General features: G+C 45.6%; 1 protein-coding gene across 6 annotated transcripts in view; it reads right to left on the bottom strand.

Annotated features, from left to right (window-relative positions):
• The window catches only part of celsr1a (cadherin EGF LAG seven-pass G-type receptor 1a), a 377,534-nt gene that overhangs the window by 52,674 nt on the left and 307,783 nt on the right, over positions 1-17,077 (bottom strand). For all 6 annotated transcript variants that reach the window (XM_086010282.1, XM_086010280.1, XM_086010278.1 and 3 more), the window contains 4 exons: positions 16,756-16,939; positions 16,335-16,436; positions 8,929-9,023; positions 6,968-7,177 (listed from right to left, as the gene is read on the bottom strand). In XM_086010282.1, coding sequence (XP_085866408.1) covers positions 6,968-7,177; positions 8,929-9,023; positions 16,335-16,436; positions 16,756-16,939 — 591 coding nt within the window. The remainder of the gene's footprint in view (positions 1-6,967; positions 7,178-8,928; positions 9,024-16,334; positions 16,437-16,755; positions 16,940-17,077) is intronic.

The following is a 17,077-nucleotide window of genomic DNA, read 5'->3' on the forward strand; positions in this document are numbered from 1 at the left end:
AAATAATAAGCCCTGTTCAAAAAAATACTAATATCTTCCCACTGCATTTACATGTATATCTGTGTAAGTGTGGCAGCTTAGTCTGCAGGCTATCAATGGATACATTCACATCACAGAACAGAAATCACAGAAACCCCACAGTGCAGATAGAGGCCATTTCGGCCCATCGAGCCTGCACCGACACATATCCCACCCGATCCCCGTAACCCCTACACCAACACATATCCCACCCTATCCCCGTAACCCCACGTATTTAATCCCCCTAACACTAAGGGTCAATTTATCATAGCCAATCAACCTAACCCGCACATCTTTGGACTGTGGGAGGAAACCGGAGCACCCGGAGGAAACCCACGCAAACACGGGGAGAATGTGCAAACTCCACACAGACAGTCGCCCGAGGCCGGATTCGAACCCGGGTCCCTGGCGCTGTGAGGCAACAGTGCTAACCACTATGCCACCGTGCTGCCCTTAGTGGGCAGAATAATGTTGGTACTCAAAGAGGGATTTGCATCCTTTCAAGAGCTTTAAACATCTTCTAAGAGAAGGAATCCAACTAGTACAAGGTGCAAAAACACTATTCACATTACTTTCCTTTCAGACGTTTGAAAAATATATTATCCTCTCTTTCCAGTAGCCCACACACACACACGTAGCCTGCGTTATAGGGTAGATTGACCATCGGCTCGTAGGTGTCTACTAGGTTCTCTAACCAGTCACTCCAAGATGACCAAGAGCAGCCCAGATCACCCCCATTGTTCTAATTTCCCAGTGCTCCTGTAGAAAGTGCTCGACTCTGCAGAATGCCCTCCTTAGGCAGCACGACTGAATTGGGACTAAGGTGCGAACCACATCAGTGTGCTGAGCTCCAGGGAACACTGCTACTCAGCATATTACTCATTATTATACGGCAGTGTCGATAGTAACCTGAGCACAGCTAGAAAGGCTAGCTCCTGGAAACATCTCAAGGATGCCTATACATACTGTAACTAGACATCTACACAAAGGAAAATCAGCATCAGGTTCTCCTATTAGCATCACATACTGCTAACGACAGTTAAAACCTTATAGCACCACATCAGACAGCATCGCACATCATTTTTCTTTGAACACAAGTTTATAGAGAGCTGGGGAGGGGCAGACTGGATGAGGTCACATTTCACACTTGGTGTCCCAACTGTAGTGCAAGAAGTTGCTAAGCTTCAAAATACAAAGAAATGACACTGTCCAACATGAGCTTTTGCCCAGAGCACAGCAAGTATCAGTTACAACAGATTCCAGCTCTGTTAAAGGCAGCAGCTCCAGCTGAAAGCAACTGGTGGGTAAATGTAAAAAAGCATTTCTTCATGGGAGCTAATGAGGAAAGAGCCAGGCAGCACTTTAAGACCATTAACCCTGGTATCAAGGGTCATGGTTAGTGGCTTATAGCAAAAGCCCAAATCTCCTGAGTTTACATATTCACATGATAGTGTTAATGAAGGAATGTTCTGCCATTCCTTACACGCCTCTGACCTGAATGTATACTACTCTGCTGCAGAAAGTGACGTTCCAGAAAACAGTCAAACTTCAACCAGGCCAATAGAAAGAAAACCTGATCCAAAACTGAACTGATTGGAACACCTGGCTCTCTGCATCTGGAGCAAGTAGGCAAATCTGTTTTTACACATCGTGTGTGTGGTGTGCGTGTGCCTGTGTGTGGTGTGCCTGTGTCGTGTGTGTGCATGTGTGTGTCGTGTGCATGTGTGTGGTGTGCGTGTGCCTGTGTGTGGTGTGCCTGTGTGTCGTGTGTGTGCATGTGTGTGTCGTGTGCATGTGTGTGGTGTGTGTGGTGTGTGTGGTGTGTGTGTGCCTGTGTGTGGTGTGTATTAAACAAACAGTAGCCATGGCCTCAAGCAGACTTTTTTCCTCATGGCTGAACATATTAGTAGTAAGATTACATAAGGACTAATTAGGTTCCAACCTGACATTTCCAAACCTTTGGGGGGAGAAATTCAGTATCGCCCCGTTTGGGGCGCAATTATCAGCCGAGCGCAAAGTTTAACGCCTGGCGCTAATTATCGCCTCCGACTGCAAACTTGGCTTCTATCGTCCCTGGAGGTGATTGGAGCGCTAAATCAGGTGCTACACACCTCTCTTAAGGCGCTAATGCCGAGGAGCAAAGCACTACCTCAGAGCGCTGGCGAAGCTCGTGTGATGTCAGTCAGCAATGGAACACAGACACACTGGCGCCGGCCAGTTCTTAAAGGGGAGGGTCGATCTTGCTCTCCAGCCACACCCTGCTCATTGCAGCCTTGAATCTCGGCCTGGAGAGACCTGTATATCAAATCTGCTGGAAAGAACAATGGAGAGGCCCAGGGAAAGAGCTCAGAGTGCAGCCCCCACAGTCTCTTCTAAATCGAGGCAAGGAAGGGCAAATCAAAATGAACCTGCAAAGTGCTGCTCATACCCAAAACTCCTTCACACAGCATTGAATCTCTCCAGAAGTCTCTCTCTCTCTCGCTCTCTCAGAAAGCGTGGTGCAAAAATGTCGCCGACAAAAAAAGGCAGGAAGTGGTCGCCTTTAAATAGCGCTCCCCCAGTCCCTTCCCGACTGCAAAACGCCCCCCTCAACCTGTCGTTGTTAGCAGCAGGCAGAAAGGCAGGGGGCGTCACTCAATATCCAGTCCAGGGCGCTACCGGGGCGTTGCACACTTGACTGACGTCACAATCTGCGGGCGCAGGAGATCGTGGCGATATTGTTTAGCGCTGCTGCAAAATGTCTGGTCAATTTCGCGAGTGGCGCAAACTTCGCCGCACCCGGGAGCTAGTTGCTTTGCGCCCCATAACGGGAGGCACAAAGCAACCAAAATTTTCCCCCTTGAGCTTTAATACAATTAGCTAATGGAAAGTAGACATCTGGGGGGGGGAAATTCAGTTGGTTAGCGCCTCCAGTTAACGCCAGCAGCTGGCATCAACGAGGCGAATCCAGTGCTGCACGGCAAATCTGGCCCCCCCACCATTGCGCTGCCGGGGACTACAATGCCAGTCAGATCACCGGGTGCCTGATCTGCAAAATTCATTGACCTGACAGCGACAGGGAGAGCAGGCGTACAGCTGATGGATGTCGGCTCCAGCGACGTTATTTAAAGGCATCAGCATTAATCACTCGCAGCTGTCAGGGCTGGTTAGTTTCAGTGGCTTCTTGTCAGTTTCAGCCAGTGGAGCAGTTTGTATGAGTAATTTCAAGCTTCTTTTTCATCAGCATATTTTATTCCATGCTTGAATCACTTCAGTCAGGTTTCCGCCCCTGCCTCAGTAAAGAAACGGCTCTCATCAAAGTCACAAATTACATCTTTTGTGACTGTGACAAAGGTAAACTATCCCTCCTCGTCCTTCTTGACTTGTCTGCAGCCTTTGACACGGTTGACCACTCCATCCTTCTCCAATGCCTCTCCACCGTTGTCCAGCTGGGTGGGACTGCACTCGCCTGGTTCCATTCTTGTCTATCTAATTGTAACCAGAGAATCACCTGCAATGGCTTCTCTTTCCGCTCCCACATCATTACCTCTGGTGTCCCCCAAGGATCTATCCTTGGCCCCCTCCTATTTCACATCTACATGTTGCCCCTTGGCGACATCATCTGAAAATAGAGCGTCAGTTTCCACATGTACGCTGACGATACCCAGCTCTACCTCACTACCTCTTCTCTCAACCCCACCACGGTCTCTAAATTGTCTGACTGCTTGTCCGACATGAGCAGAAATTTTCTCCAATTAAATATTGGGAAGACCGAAGACATTGTTTTCAATTCCTGCCACAAACTCTGTTCTCTAGCCACTGACTCCATCCCTCTCCCTAACATCTGTCTGAGGCTGAACCACACTGTTCGCAACCTTGGTGTCATATTTGACCCTGAAATGAGCTTCTGACCACATTATCCGCAGCATAACTAAGACCACCTATTTCCACCTCCGTAACATCGCCCATCTCCGTCCTTGCCTCAGCTCATCTGCTGCTGAAACCCTCATCCATGCCTTTGTTACCTCTAGACTTGGCTATTCCAACGCACTCCTGGCTGGCCTCCCACATTCTACCCTACGTAAACTTGAGGTCATCCAAAACTCGGCTGCCCGTGTCCTAACTCGCACCAAGTCCCATTCACCCATCACCCCTGTGCTCGCTGACCTACATTGGCTCCCTGTTAAGCAACGCCTCGATTTCAAAATTCTCATCTTTGTTTTCAAATCCTTCCATGGCCTCGCCCCTCCCTATCTCTGTAATCTCCTTCAGCCCCACAACCCCTCGAGATATCTGCGCTCCTCTAACTCTGGCCTCTTGAGCATTCCTGATTATAATCGCTCAACCATTGGTGGCCCTGTCTGCTGTTGCCTCGGCCCTAAACTCTGGAATTCCCTGCCTAAACCTCTCCGCCTCGCTACCTCTCTTTCCTCCTTTAAGACGCTCCTTAAAACCTACCTCTTTGACCAAGCTTTTGGTCACCTGCCCTAATTTCTCCTTATGTGGCTCGGTGTCACATTTTTTGTCTTAAAATATTCCTGTGAAGCGCCTTGGGATGTTTTACTACGTTAAAGGCGCTATATAAATAGCAAGAGAGCCCCAGGTGGGCAGAGGAAACGCTTCAAGGACACCCTCAAAGCCTCCTTGAAAAAGTGCAACATCCCCACCGACACCTGGGAATCCCCGGCCCAAGACCGCACAAAGTGGAGGAGAAGCATCCGGGAAGGCACCGAACACCTCGAGTCTCTTCAAAGGGAGCAAGTGGAAGCCAAGTGCAAGGAGCGCACGTCAACCCAAGCACCCCACCCACCCGCCCCTTCAACCACTGTCTGCCCCACCTGTGACAGAGACTGTAGGTCCCGCATTGGACTCATCAGTCACCTGCAAACTCATTTTTAATGTGGAAGAAAGTCATCCTCAGCTCCGAGGGACTGCCTAAGAAGAAGATATAAATACAAGTTGTTGTTGTTGTTGTACCAGTCTTCTGGCAAGTGCAAAGTTGCTACATTTATTGTTCAAAGATTCAAACTGCTACACTTGGCAACATTAATGGGCACTGTACTGGCATGCCCCCTCACTCTCCAGGATCTACTGCCGAGGGAGCGTAGGCAGCCAGAAATACAGGAACATGTGCCCAGAGGGATGAGGAGGGACATCAGGGCTCTCACCAGGAGGTCTTACCCTCCAAGGGTATTCCGACAGCACTTCTCCTACCTTCAATTAAGCGAGGAGCAGTGTATTAGACGGCTCCGCCTCACCATGGTGGTGGTCACAGAACTCTGCCACCTCCTCCAAACAGACATCAGGCCTCACAGCAGGATGACTTAAACCCCACATGCCCATCATACCATCCCTGTGTCGTGCCATATCACAGCGTCCTCCTGGGCGCAAAGGTGAAATGAGAGACAGCAATAAATATTGCAAACTCCATTAATAAATTTATGCATAAACATATCATACATATTACAATCATTCTAATAACTAATGACCCTTGTGCCTGCCATATTTGAATAGTTGTCATTGTTTGCAAAGCGTGGGATGTGGGTGTGAGTGTTGGTAGGTCGAGATTGTTGGTGGATGAGCGTTGTGGGTGTAGTGCTTTGGGCAGTGTGTGAAGCTTGTGGTACCGATGGTGGTATGTAGCATCTGTTGAAGCATTCAATCACGCTGACCACCCGACTGAGGTGGATCTGCCACGATGACACCTGCTTCAGTCCTCCGGCTCCTTCTTCTTGTTGTGCTTCTCCTGGCTGAGGCAGCTGCACAGCCAGCAATGCTGAGAATGAGGTGCTGCAGTATCAATGAACCTCCCCTTTATACTGGGAAAAGCCTGTGGCAATGATGAGTTGAGATTAGACTGCACCCGATATTGGTCCACCCTTTGAGTATAACGCCATTGAGCTAGGCCTTTAAGACTTGATTTAGCGCCCCAATGATCTCTTTGAGCAGTGAGAATGAATATTGCGTGCAGTCTGAAGCATTAGCGCCTGGCGCTAATTCTCCAACTTTTCTAAAGATACTGCCCATTCCTGGGCTATAATGAATTTCTAGCCCCTGATCTTTGCAATCCACTACCATGCTCCACTGTTCCCAACCAAGAACATTGTTCAGAATCACAGCACATAGATATCTCTATTAAAACAGTGATTCGAGAGGTTAAGGTATCATGATGACCATGAATGGGTGTGTATGGGAGGGGGGGGGGGTGTAGTAGTTTGATCACTTTCCAGATATTGGTCAGTGCTTCTGTTTACCCATGAGAGAGGCTGCCCACATGTCTCAGTGAAGAAACTGTACAGACTATCCCTGCACTATCACCCACTTTATATATCCATGCTCTATCACCACCAGAGTATTTTACCATAACAGATAGTTTCCCGTGTTATTTCTCTCATGACACTGTAACCCGTGTGTTGATACACTGGAGGAACAGGAGCTGCTCCATTCATTGCTTCTCCCAATTTAATGCCACGGTTATCAATGAACAGGTTGTTCTATTTTATAACTAACAAACTGCTGTTGGGAGCAATCGGGAGGCAAGGGAGAGGAGAGAGGTGGGACTCAGCTAGGGGAGAGAAGCAGGAAGGACACAGTATAAAGAATATCGTTTTAGGGTTGATAAGTTTAACACATTGGATATGAAAATCTGCAACAACTGGCACTTTAGATTAGAAATTACTTCTGTACCCCAAACATCCCTGTACTCCGTGCATTCAAAATTAGCCAAGAAAAAGCAGAAAGATTCCAATCTGTGGGCATGTGACGGTTGGAGGGGGGCGTTGGAAAATTATACTATGGTACAGCAAGTTTTGGAATAGAAGGCAATGGGAAATATACTTTGAGTGTCTTCTGTATTGTGGAACTGCTTGAACAATGCTTCACAGATGTAGTGCACAAGAGGGAGCCTAAAAAGAGATCAGCATCTTCTACTGGCTATCTAAAAATAAACTATGCAGCATTGATAACACACCTCGTTGAACTCAACATCTTGAGTTGCTGCTAGTTCAAAGTCCTGTTGGTTTCCCTCATACTGAAGGATCCTCTTGATTAGCTCGTAAGCAATCTTCACGTCATTCCCATAATATGTTGGTGTGTGTTTGGTGGCATTCTGCAGCATGTTGGCAAGTTTCTTCGAATTGCCTGTATCCATCTTGGTTTCGTTGCGACACAGTTTTTCCATCTGTTTGTAATAAAACACAAAAGAATTCAGTAAACTTGTGCAACAAAGGATTGCAAGATCAAAAATAAAAACAGAAAATGCTGGAAATACTCAGCAGGTCAGGCAGCATCTGTGGTGAGAGAAAGTGTTAACGTTTGAGGTCGATGACCTTCCGTCAGAACCCTTTATTTCAGATTTCCAGCATCTGCAGTATTTTGCTTTTGTATTGTTGCTATTGTAAGATCAGAGTCTGACTGACTTGGATACGTTTGTATTATGAGTGTAAATGGAATTGTCACCATTGCTGTACATGAATAGGCTCAGCATATTGATGTCCCTAACAAATTCTGCCACAAAATAGAAGAACATCCCACAACGGTCTTGCTCTCAGCTAGGCCAACTAGGAAAGCATCCAAGTGCAACAGAGGACGCCTGTGCTCACTTCCACATTATTTCCATTGATTCCAATATTACATTTGGATGACAGCACTTTAGATTGGACTAAAAGGCTGGCCAGAAGATGACACACTGCACACAATGGGCAGAGATCCAGTGAGAGCGATTCACAGCAAATTTCCTGGACTCCAGTTGCCCATTCCACACTGGTGCCATCAGCCATGGCAACCAGAAAATCAGCTCTATAAATTTTTCTAAGCCTGTTATTTTTTTTTTCATTCCACTTTCCAATACCAAAAGTGTCAGTTAGTTTTATGCATTGAGGCAGGACAGGAGAATACCATACACTTCGAGGTGGCCCAGGCATGCTGATGTGCCATGCATGGTTATCACAAAGTGGTCATATAAAAAAGGATGGATTTTCATTTATATAATGCCTTTCACAATCACAGGATGTTCCAGAGCACTTCACAGCCAATGAAACACTTAGTGAAGCGTAGTCATTGTTGTAATTTAGAAAACAGAGCAGCCAATTTGCACATAAAAAGGTCTCACAAACAGCATGACCAGCTAATCTGTTTTTTGGTGGTGTTGGTTGAGGGATAACTATATTGACGAGGACACCAGGAGAATTCCCCTGTTCTTTGTCATATAATGCCAGGGGATTTCCTGCATCCAAGATAGGCGGGAGCCTCAGTTTAAAATTTCAAGCAAAAGACGGCACCTCCGACAGTGCAGCACTCAAGTGTCAGCCTAGAATATGCACTCAGGTCTCTGAAGTGGGGCTTCAACCCACAACCTACTGACTCGAGGTGAGAGTGTTACCACTGAGCCAAGGCCAACATACCTTGGGCTTGAGAGGTGATGATTCTCCCCATAGTGATCTCTACATCTGCCCAGATCAATCCTATAAAAGTGCAGGATGGATACTTCCTCATTCTGAGGGACAGAAAAGTATTTATATGAAAACCTGAGCACTTTTATACATGCCAGGTGGTATGGACAGAACCTTAAAAAGGTGGAAATGAAAATGTAGTGAAAAAAAAATTCAAAAACTGAATCTGCCGCAAAGGATTAGACTGCTGTTTTGTTGGTTCCTGCAGCTGAACTCAAATACAACACAGTTCTTGGTGTTTAGGAGACCATATTTATTAAAATTGAACAGACTTTGCTTCATTCACTGTTGTCCCTGAGGATGGGCTAACAGCTGAACAGCATCTAACCCGATTCTTTGATGGCAATCCCAGAATCGACTTGAAACATTAACTCTGTTTCTCTCTCCACAGATGCTGCTGAGTATTTCCAGGTTTCCAGCATCTGCAGTATTTTGCTTTTGTGTTAGTGGCAGCACAGACATGTACAATGAAGGGACCTACAATAGATTTGAGCTGAACGAAGGTGAGCGTGGTACAGTTGAAAAGGTCTGGAGGGAGCCAGCCTTTCTCTTCATTGCAGTGACGGATTGCAGTTCCTGCATAAAGAAAAATGAAGATCCGATTACCAGAGAGTCATTGCTCACTTCATTAATTAAATTCAGTATATTCAAACACCTACAGGGTGACAACTAGACAACCTCATAAGTTATAGCCAAAGTAATCCTTTGTTCAGTAATGCAACTTTTAATTTACTGCAATGCCGCTGGCTCAGAGAATAATTATGTTAGACTAAAGTAGAGAGAGAATGAGTGAGAGAGAGAGAGAAAGATAGGGAGAGGATGAGGGCAGGAGGAGGACATTAGGAATCTCATGCACAGCTATGATTTTACACATGAAAATGATATGCGTCAATTAACTTTAATGGTTGGCAGCAATGCACATTGTTCCAGAATTCAAATAAAGGTATTAAAGGTTCCCTTAAGGTCCTAGTTGGAGCCGACGCCCACTGCTTAAGCAGAACATTTCACCAGTGACAGGGACAGGGACATTTTTTCATTTTCTGGGAGAGTCTGTCACAGTTCACAATCAATTGCAGTGTGCTTGGCATTTTGGCCCCTCACATTCATCAAAGAGTTCCCAGCTTTGGTGAGATTATGCTTACATGAAGTGTGTTAAGTATGTGTATTGTATTGAACAATTAACACAAAGACTTAAACGTATAACTCAAACAGGTCTTTACTGGTTGGAGGTAGGGACTATACGTAGGTCTTTACTTCATGCCCACAGGCGGGAACTGAGGGGAGATCAGTACCCACAGTACTATTTATACCCCTATGGCCAGGAGTGGTACTGCGTATCACTACGCCCTACAAGTAGTGCAGTCCTGTCCATAGGTTCAAAGTAGCACGGTGGCATAGTGGTTAGCACTGTTGCCTCACAGCGCCAGGGACCCGGGTTCAAATCTGGCCTCGGGCGACTGTCTGTGTGGAGTTTGCACATTCTCCCTGTGTCTGCGTGGGTTTCCTCCGGGTGCTCTGGTTTCCTCCCACAGTCCAAAGATGTGCAGGTTAGGTTGATTTGGCTATGATAAATTGACCCTTAGTGATAGGGGATTAAATACGTGTGGTTACGGGGATAGGGTGGGATATGTGTCGGTGCAGGCTCGATGGGCCGAAATGGCCTCTATCTGCACTGTAGATTCTGTGATATTACATACACAACATTCCTCCCTTCCTAGCTTTACAGTCATCTCCCCATTTAACATAACGTAATAACATATATACATAGATAACTTCATGTCAAAACAGATCACAGATTCAGTCTCTGCGGAAAACAGTTCACAGATTCAATCTCTGTGGTGTAGTCGGTTCACGTTGCTGGAGTGACTCATTCAATAGTCATTCCATGGATTTAACAGTTTGAACTTCCGAACTGAATTGGCTCCGTTCGGAGGGACCACGTGTGTGATCTGGTAGAGGTAATAATGGTTCAGATGGGTCATCTTCTGTTTCGACTTTTCCTTTTCTGCTTCTTGGAGACTCTCTGGGCTCCACTGTCAGCTGCCAGCTGCATGCGCAGTTCCTCCTTCTCTTCCTCCTTTTTCCGTAGTAGAGCCACCTTCTCCCGATGTTCCGTAGACTTTCGGTGCTCCTCCATGATTTCTGTATGGTGGGAGTCGAAGTTACAAGTTGGGCAGGACAGGACATAGTAATATTCGGTGTCGTCCTGATCTAGGCCAGCGAGAGGGTCTTCTATTTCCTCCATACCCAGCTGGGCGTTAGCCAGCTTTTGTTCCAAGTCCAGACATCTTTCCTGAAGAGACTTCTTCATGCGTACCTCTTCATCCAGCTTTTTCTGGGCTTTCAGCAAGTCGTTTACTAATGACCTCATTTGAGATTTTACTACTTCAACTTCTTTTGGAGATTGATTGATCGGACTATTCAATCCCTCTACCGGAGCAGCTGTTTCAGCGGTCTGTTGTTCTACGTTGACGTGAGTCAGCGTACTTTTGGCATCCAAGGGCTGCTCTGTTGCAGTCATCTCAGTCTGTGTTGCCACCTCAGCTCTTCCAATAACCTTTGAGAGCTCCGAACCCCTTTCGTTTGAATATTGAAGTTCGTGTTCAAGTTTTTCCCATTTCAGAGTCCTGTCCTTCAGCATATGCAGGAGTTGGCTGACCGTTAACTCCTCTGACATCAGACGTTTTGTGTGCTCCTGCTCCATTTTCTCCATCAGCTGCTTCTGTTGTCTTTCCAGATTCTCCAACTCTAAATCAAAGAACTCTTTCGTTGCATTCAACTCTTGCTCAAAACGGCGAAGCATTTGTTCTAATTGCTGTTGTAGTTTGAAATGGAGTTGAGTTCGAGCCCGGTGTCCCTCAGAAATGGGCACATCAGTAGACTTGCCAGACTCAGAATCCACAGTTAAACTATGTTGTTGTTGCTCAGTGGAATTCTGTGCTGAAACTTTGTCTTTTGCACCTGAGTTGGGCTTACCATCATCCGTTCCAGAGTCTGGGCTGACTATCTTCACCGAGTTCTCACTCATTATTGTTTGTAGGAAATGCCAGTCCATATTCATTTTCCTAATCCACTCCCATCCTAGTAGTGGAGAACCTCCTTCAGATATCACATATAAGTCCATTATTTGACTGTCTTCGCCCTTGTGGACCACTGCAACCTCTATTTTCCCGATGGGGTACACTCTTTGCCCCGTGTATGTTTTCAATATAATCCCCGTATCCTGTAGGGGAATATGTTGGAATAACTTTCCGTAATCTTTCTTATTTATGACCGTCAATGCCGATCCAGTGTCCAATTCCAGTTTTACTTGGACTCCTTCTATCTGAAGAGTGACCCAAATTGTCTGGAGGTCTGCACCCTTACCAGCGTTGAGTACTCTTAAGCTAGCCAGTTCATTACAGCTTAAGCTAGCCAGTTCATTACTGCTAGCGTCTGAATCGGACTCCTGTTCGGTCACCTTGTGTACCTTTGCGTATTTTCCTTGCGGTGACTTCTTGTTGCTGGTCTTCTTCCCTGACCTGCATACTCTAGCTATATGTCCAAGCCTACCACAAGTTCTACATTCTTGGTTTTTAAACCAACACTGGTTCTGATCATGCGTTGTCTTTCCACAACGATAACATTTGCCAGAACTCACACCCAATTTGTGTGCACTGAGCTCCGGTGACCGTAGCTGCATTACTGCCGTGCCTCTCGCTGCGGCTTCGTGTGCTGCTGCCATAGTGACCGCCTTCTCAAGCGTCAGCTCATTCTCCTCGAGCAGTCGCTTTTGTGTATCCTGTTTAAATAAGCCACACACAAATTTGTCTCGTAGTGCATCTGTCAGTCCCGTTCCAAACTGGCAATATTTCGCTAATTTACGCAATTCCAGCAAATATTCAGCATTGCTTTCATGCTGTAGCTGCCTTCTGTCGTAAAATTTAAATCGTTCCGCTAGCATCAGCGGCGTGGGGTTTAGATGATCTTTCAGGACAGTAACAATCTCATCGAACGTCTTATCCGCCGGTTCATCTGGTGATAACAGGTGTTTCAATTGCCCGTATGTCTTCGCACCCATTAAATTTAATAATGTTAGAGCTTTATCTTGGTCACGAATTTTATTGGCCTTACAATAATTTTTTACTCTTTCAACATATATGGCCCAATCTTCGAGGTCACTATCAAAGGTGCTAATATTCCCGTGTTTAGGCATTGTAGATTTGCAATTTCTCAGATTTTATTTTGTTTACTTGTTATCAAAGATGGCGGCTTCCCGCTCTTGCCGTCGTCCTCCGCCCACAAAATGGCGGTTTTCCCGCGCTTGGCGGTCTTCACCCGTCCCCCGACGCCGTCTCCCTTCAGCCCCCGAGTGCGGCCCTTATCTTCGCCGCGATCGATAGCCCGCGCTGTGCACCGCGGCTCTCGCACCTTGAGCTTCTGCAGCCGCCACGCCTTTCAGTCCGAGTGCGGCCCTTATCTTTGGTCCCGATCGCTGGCCCGCGCTGCGCCTCGCACTTGAAGCGGCTCCCGGCCTCTGGCTCACCCGCTCGCGCGGCTCTTGCTCGCTCCCTCCCGGGCTCTGGCTTACCCGCTCGCGCGTTTCACCGCGGCTCTTATCAGGGATTGCGATCGCCCTTATCTTCTCCAACTTCCCCAGCCCTGTCTTTGCAGCCAACGCTGCATGGCTTACCCCACCACCTAGGTTGAACAAGGAAACTGCAGAAAGACTTCTGTCAGTCGCTGGAAGCTGTCAGGATGGCTGCTGCACTCCAGTGCTCAGTCGCTGATGGAGGCTTCAGAGTCCTAAAGCCTGTCGCTTCTAGTGGGGTGGTGATGTTTGAAACCTCTCTTCAACTGCCGCAGGGTAAGAACCTGACTCGTCGCCAGTGTTAAGTATGTGTATTGTATTGAACAATTAACACAAAGACTTAAACGTATAACTCAAACAGGTCTTTACTGGTTGGAGGTAGGGACTATACGTAGGTCTTTACTTCATGCCCACAGGCGGGAACTGAGGGGAGATCAGTACCCACAGTACTATTTATACCCCTATGGCCAGGAGTGGTACTGCGTATCACTACGCCCTACAAGTAGTGCAGTCCTGTCCATAGGTTCAAAGTAGCACACATATTACATACACAACAAAGTGAATGCATTCTGAGAACAGTTTGACTCTTAAAACTGCTTTTATATTGCACTGGTGCTAATGAATTCCCCAAATACAGGTTGTGGGCGACCGGTTGCAAGTCAAATGTAAAACTGCTGGGACTCACTAATTTCAGCGGCCCCGAAGAGACCAGCTAAAAACATCCTGGCAGCTGGGCTGTGATTTCCGACAGTTAGAGTTATAGGACTATACAGTATAGAAGGAGGCCATTTGGCCATTCACTTCTGTGGCAACTTTCTGAAAGAGCTAGCCACTTAGTCTTTCAGCCTATCCTCATTTTAGAAAGATTACTCACTCTCATTGCTGACAAGCAGTCAAAAAGAGTTCTAGATTTTAATGGTTCTAACTATTTCTTGAACTTGTTCATCAAGCTAACATACAACTTCCAACTTCCTGTGGTAGAAATCAAAACATCCCGAGAAGAATCAGTTAAAAATTCAAAGATATTTTCCAAATTAATACACTTATAGCCATTTATTCAATATTATGCAAGCCTGTCCCATGTCCATTCAATGTATTACTACTTAATTCAGTACAATTTGATGGGGAGTACAGTATAATACATAAACTGTGACATCAGGGAGAAGATTAAGCAAGACGCTATATCCTTAAGGCTACGGTGTCATGAAAGCAGGCATTTTAATAACTTTCGAAATGCTCCCTTTTGTCTGAAACAAAGTTGCATCTTCTAATTTTTCCAAATGCTCATTTTTCATTTGTAGAGTGACAGTTCTGCTAATTACTTTAGAGTAGACCTTTTAATGCTCCTGGCTGCAATTTTTTAATTAAATTACGTAATACATTACATAATAGTCAGGGTTTGGGAGAGTTAAAAAAGTAGAGAACCACAACTAGTTAACCCAGGTCATCTCTTTATTGTTAGTGTGCTTCCAGCTGCCAGATTAACAAACATTGGAAGTTAGGAAGCAACAAACCATACGTGATAGTTAAGTATTACTCAGAAACCTCTCTCACTTGGGACAAATGTTCAAGTTCTACTCAGTTTTGGTAGCTCACAACCCAACTGAAATCTGGTGCTTCAATCGATGCTGATTTATACAAGTTTTGGGAGGGGTCTTGTATGCAAATTTTCAGAGTGACTGCAGTGCAGCTCACTCCAGCTGTCACTGGACATTCTTTAGACAATTTCAGTTCTTGCACCACCAGATGCACAGTGTCCCCAATAAAGTTCCACGTCACTGTACTAGCATCACTGCTGTGTGGAGATAAATAATGCAAATGAAACAGTCTCGCATGTCAATCCACAGAAAATTTAAAAGTATGCTACAAAAATAGGGCCAGAGGACATATCAGGCAATTAGTGAAAAGCACATTTTGAACCAATTTCAGGAAAAGTTCTTTACTGAAAGTGAAAAATGTTTGGAATAATCTCCTAAGGTAATAAAATGAGATGCCATAAGCGTACTACAGGAATGAGCTTTGACAGCCCAAATACCCTTTTCTTATGTTCCTATAGCATTGTTTACACTCCGTCAACATCAGTGTCATGAAACCCCCTGATCAGAGGGGTGGGATTCTCCACCTCTCCAGTGGAAAGCACTTACACCACAAGATACAAATCTGCCCTATATAAGTCAGCATTGAATCTGCTGAGAACGGAGGCTGGCGCATTTCTGATGTGGAAATGATCAGTCCCATCATAGCATGCAGAAGGTGTCACACATGGAATCACACCACCCTGTTGCATCACTAATCATTATATCTACAAATAGGTTCAACTAACCCCTGTTCAAAAAAAGGGCACAGATATAAATCAGTTAACTACTGGCCAGTCAGCCTAACGTGGGTGGTGGGGAAACTTTTAGAGACAAAATTAATTGTCACTTGGAAAAAGTATGGGTTAATAAATCACAGCCAGCATGGATTTGTTAAAGGCAAATCATGTTTATCTAACTTGATTTAGTTCTTTAATGAAGTAATGGAGAGGGTTGATGTTGTGTTTCTGGACTTTCAAAAGGGATGTTTTTGTACATTAAAGACACTACATAAATGCAAGTTGTTATTGTTGTTGATTACTGTTTTAGCTCAAGTTATCCAACATGATAGAGACAAAACCAGGCATTCCAACTACTGTCATTTTTATACACCCTTATAACGATGCATATTGTTAGGGCAGCACGGTGGCATAGTGGTTAGCACTGTTGTCTCACAGCGCCAGAGACCCGGGTTCGAATCCGGCCTCGGGCGACTGTCTGTGTGGAGTTTGCACATTCTCCCCGTGTTTGCGTGGGTTTTCTCCGGGTGCTCCGGTTTCCTCCCACAGTCCAAAGATGTGCGGGTTAGGTTGATTGGCTATGATAAATTGACCCTTAGTGTTAGGGGGATTAAATACGTGGGGTTACAGGGATAGGGTGGGATATGTGTTGGTGTAGGGGTTACGGGGATCGGGTGGGATATGTGTCGGTGCAGGCTTGATGGGCCGAAATGGCCTCTATCTGCACTGTGGGGTTTCTGTGATTCTGTGATTGTAACAATCCCAATTTTAAAAACCAATGCATGAATTTTCAATAGCAGGGGTTTGATTCTTTCAGAGATTAAGAAATGTATGTACTGGCCATCAAACCGTAACACATGAAAGGAAGTAGGATTGAGAAAAGGCTACTAAGCAAACTTGCGCATCTCATCATTTAAATCTATATGTATATAGGATCCCTTCACTCCAGCACCGTGCAACACCAAAGCAGAAGATTAGGGGCAATGTTTTCACAGTAACTCACCAATCGATCCTTTGGGGCATGGCATGGCCGCTGGTCGTCCATATTTTGTTCTTGGCCACCAAATGCCTGCTTCAAAGGCTTTTGGACACACATCATATTTCACTGAAACAAGTCAGACAACATTAAGCTCAGAATGATTTTATAGCCATGAAAATAGCAAACTGTGTCTTTGGATATATGTGACATGTATATGTGATACATTGCAACAGTACAAGCACCAACATGCAAATGTGAAATTCTCTTAGTTCATTCAGTTATTAACTATTAGACAAAGTATGTTGGCATTGTGTTTTAAAAAAAAATTCAAACCGTTTAAATTGATTATTATATAAAAACAGGTAAAACCTCTCTAAGGAAGGCATTTAAAAAAATTCTTCTGTTATTTCCATAAATTGGGCCCCAGCATTGGGTCCCAGCATACCTTCACAGCCATTAGTGGTGATTTCAGCGAAAGGGTTGTCACAGCGGTTGCAGTGCTGTCCAATCACACCAGATTTACAGGAACATTGACCCGTTTCCACATCACAGGTGCGGGCTTGCGAACCCATGGGAAAGCAATCGCATGGGTAGCATGTGTCGCTATCCTGGGGCTGGTAATAGTTGTCCTGCAAAGGAAGGGTCAGCCAGATTTGAGATTTTACATGTGTGGGAGACACCGTCGTCCCCGACATTATTTCGAAAGGCTCAGACAGGAATAAAACGCAGAGGCAACCTGTAAAAGGACGTTTCACAGTTTACCTCTG

This window comes from Somniosus microcephalus, chromosome 17 (genome assembly GCF_052327205.1).
Source record: "Somniosus microcephalus isolate GS21.2 chromosome 17, FLI_Smic_1.0, whole genome shotgun sequence".
Taxonomy (NCBI): domain Eukaryota; kingdom Metazoa; phylum Chordata; class Chondrichthyes; order Squaliformes; family Somniosidae; genus Somniosus; species Somniosus microcephalus.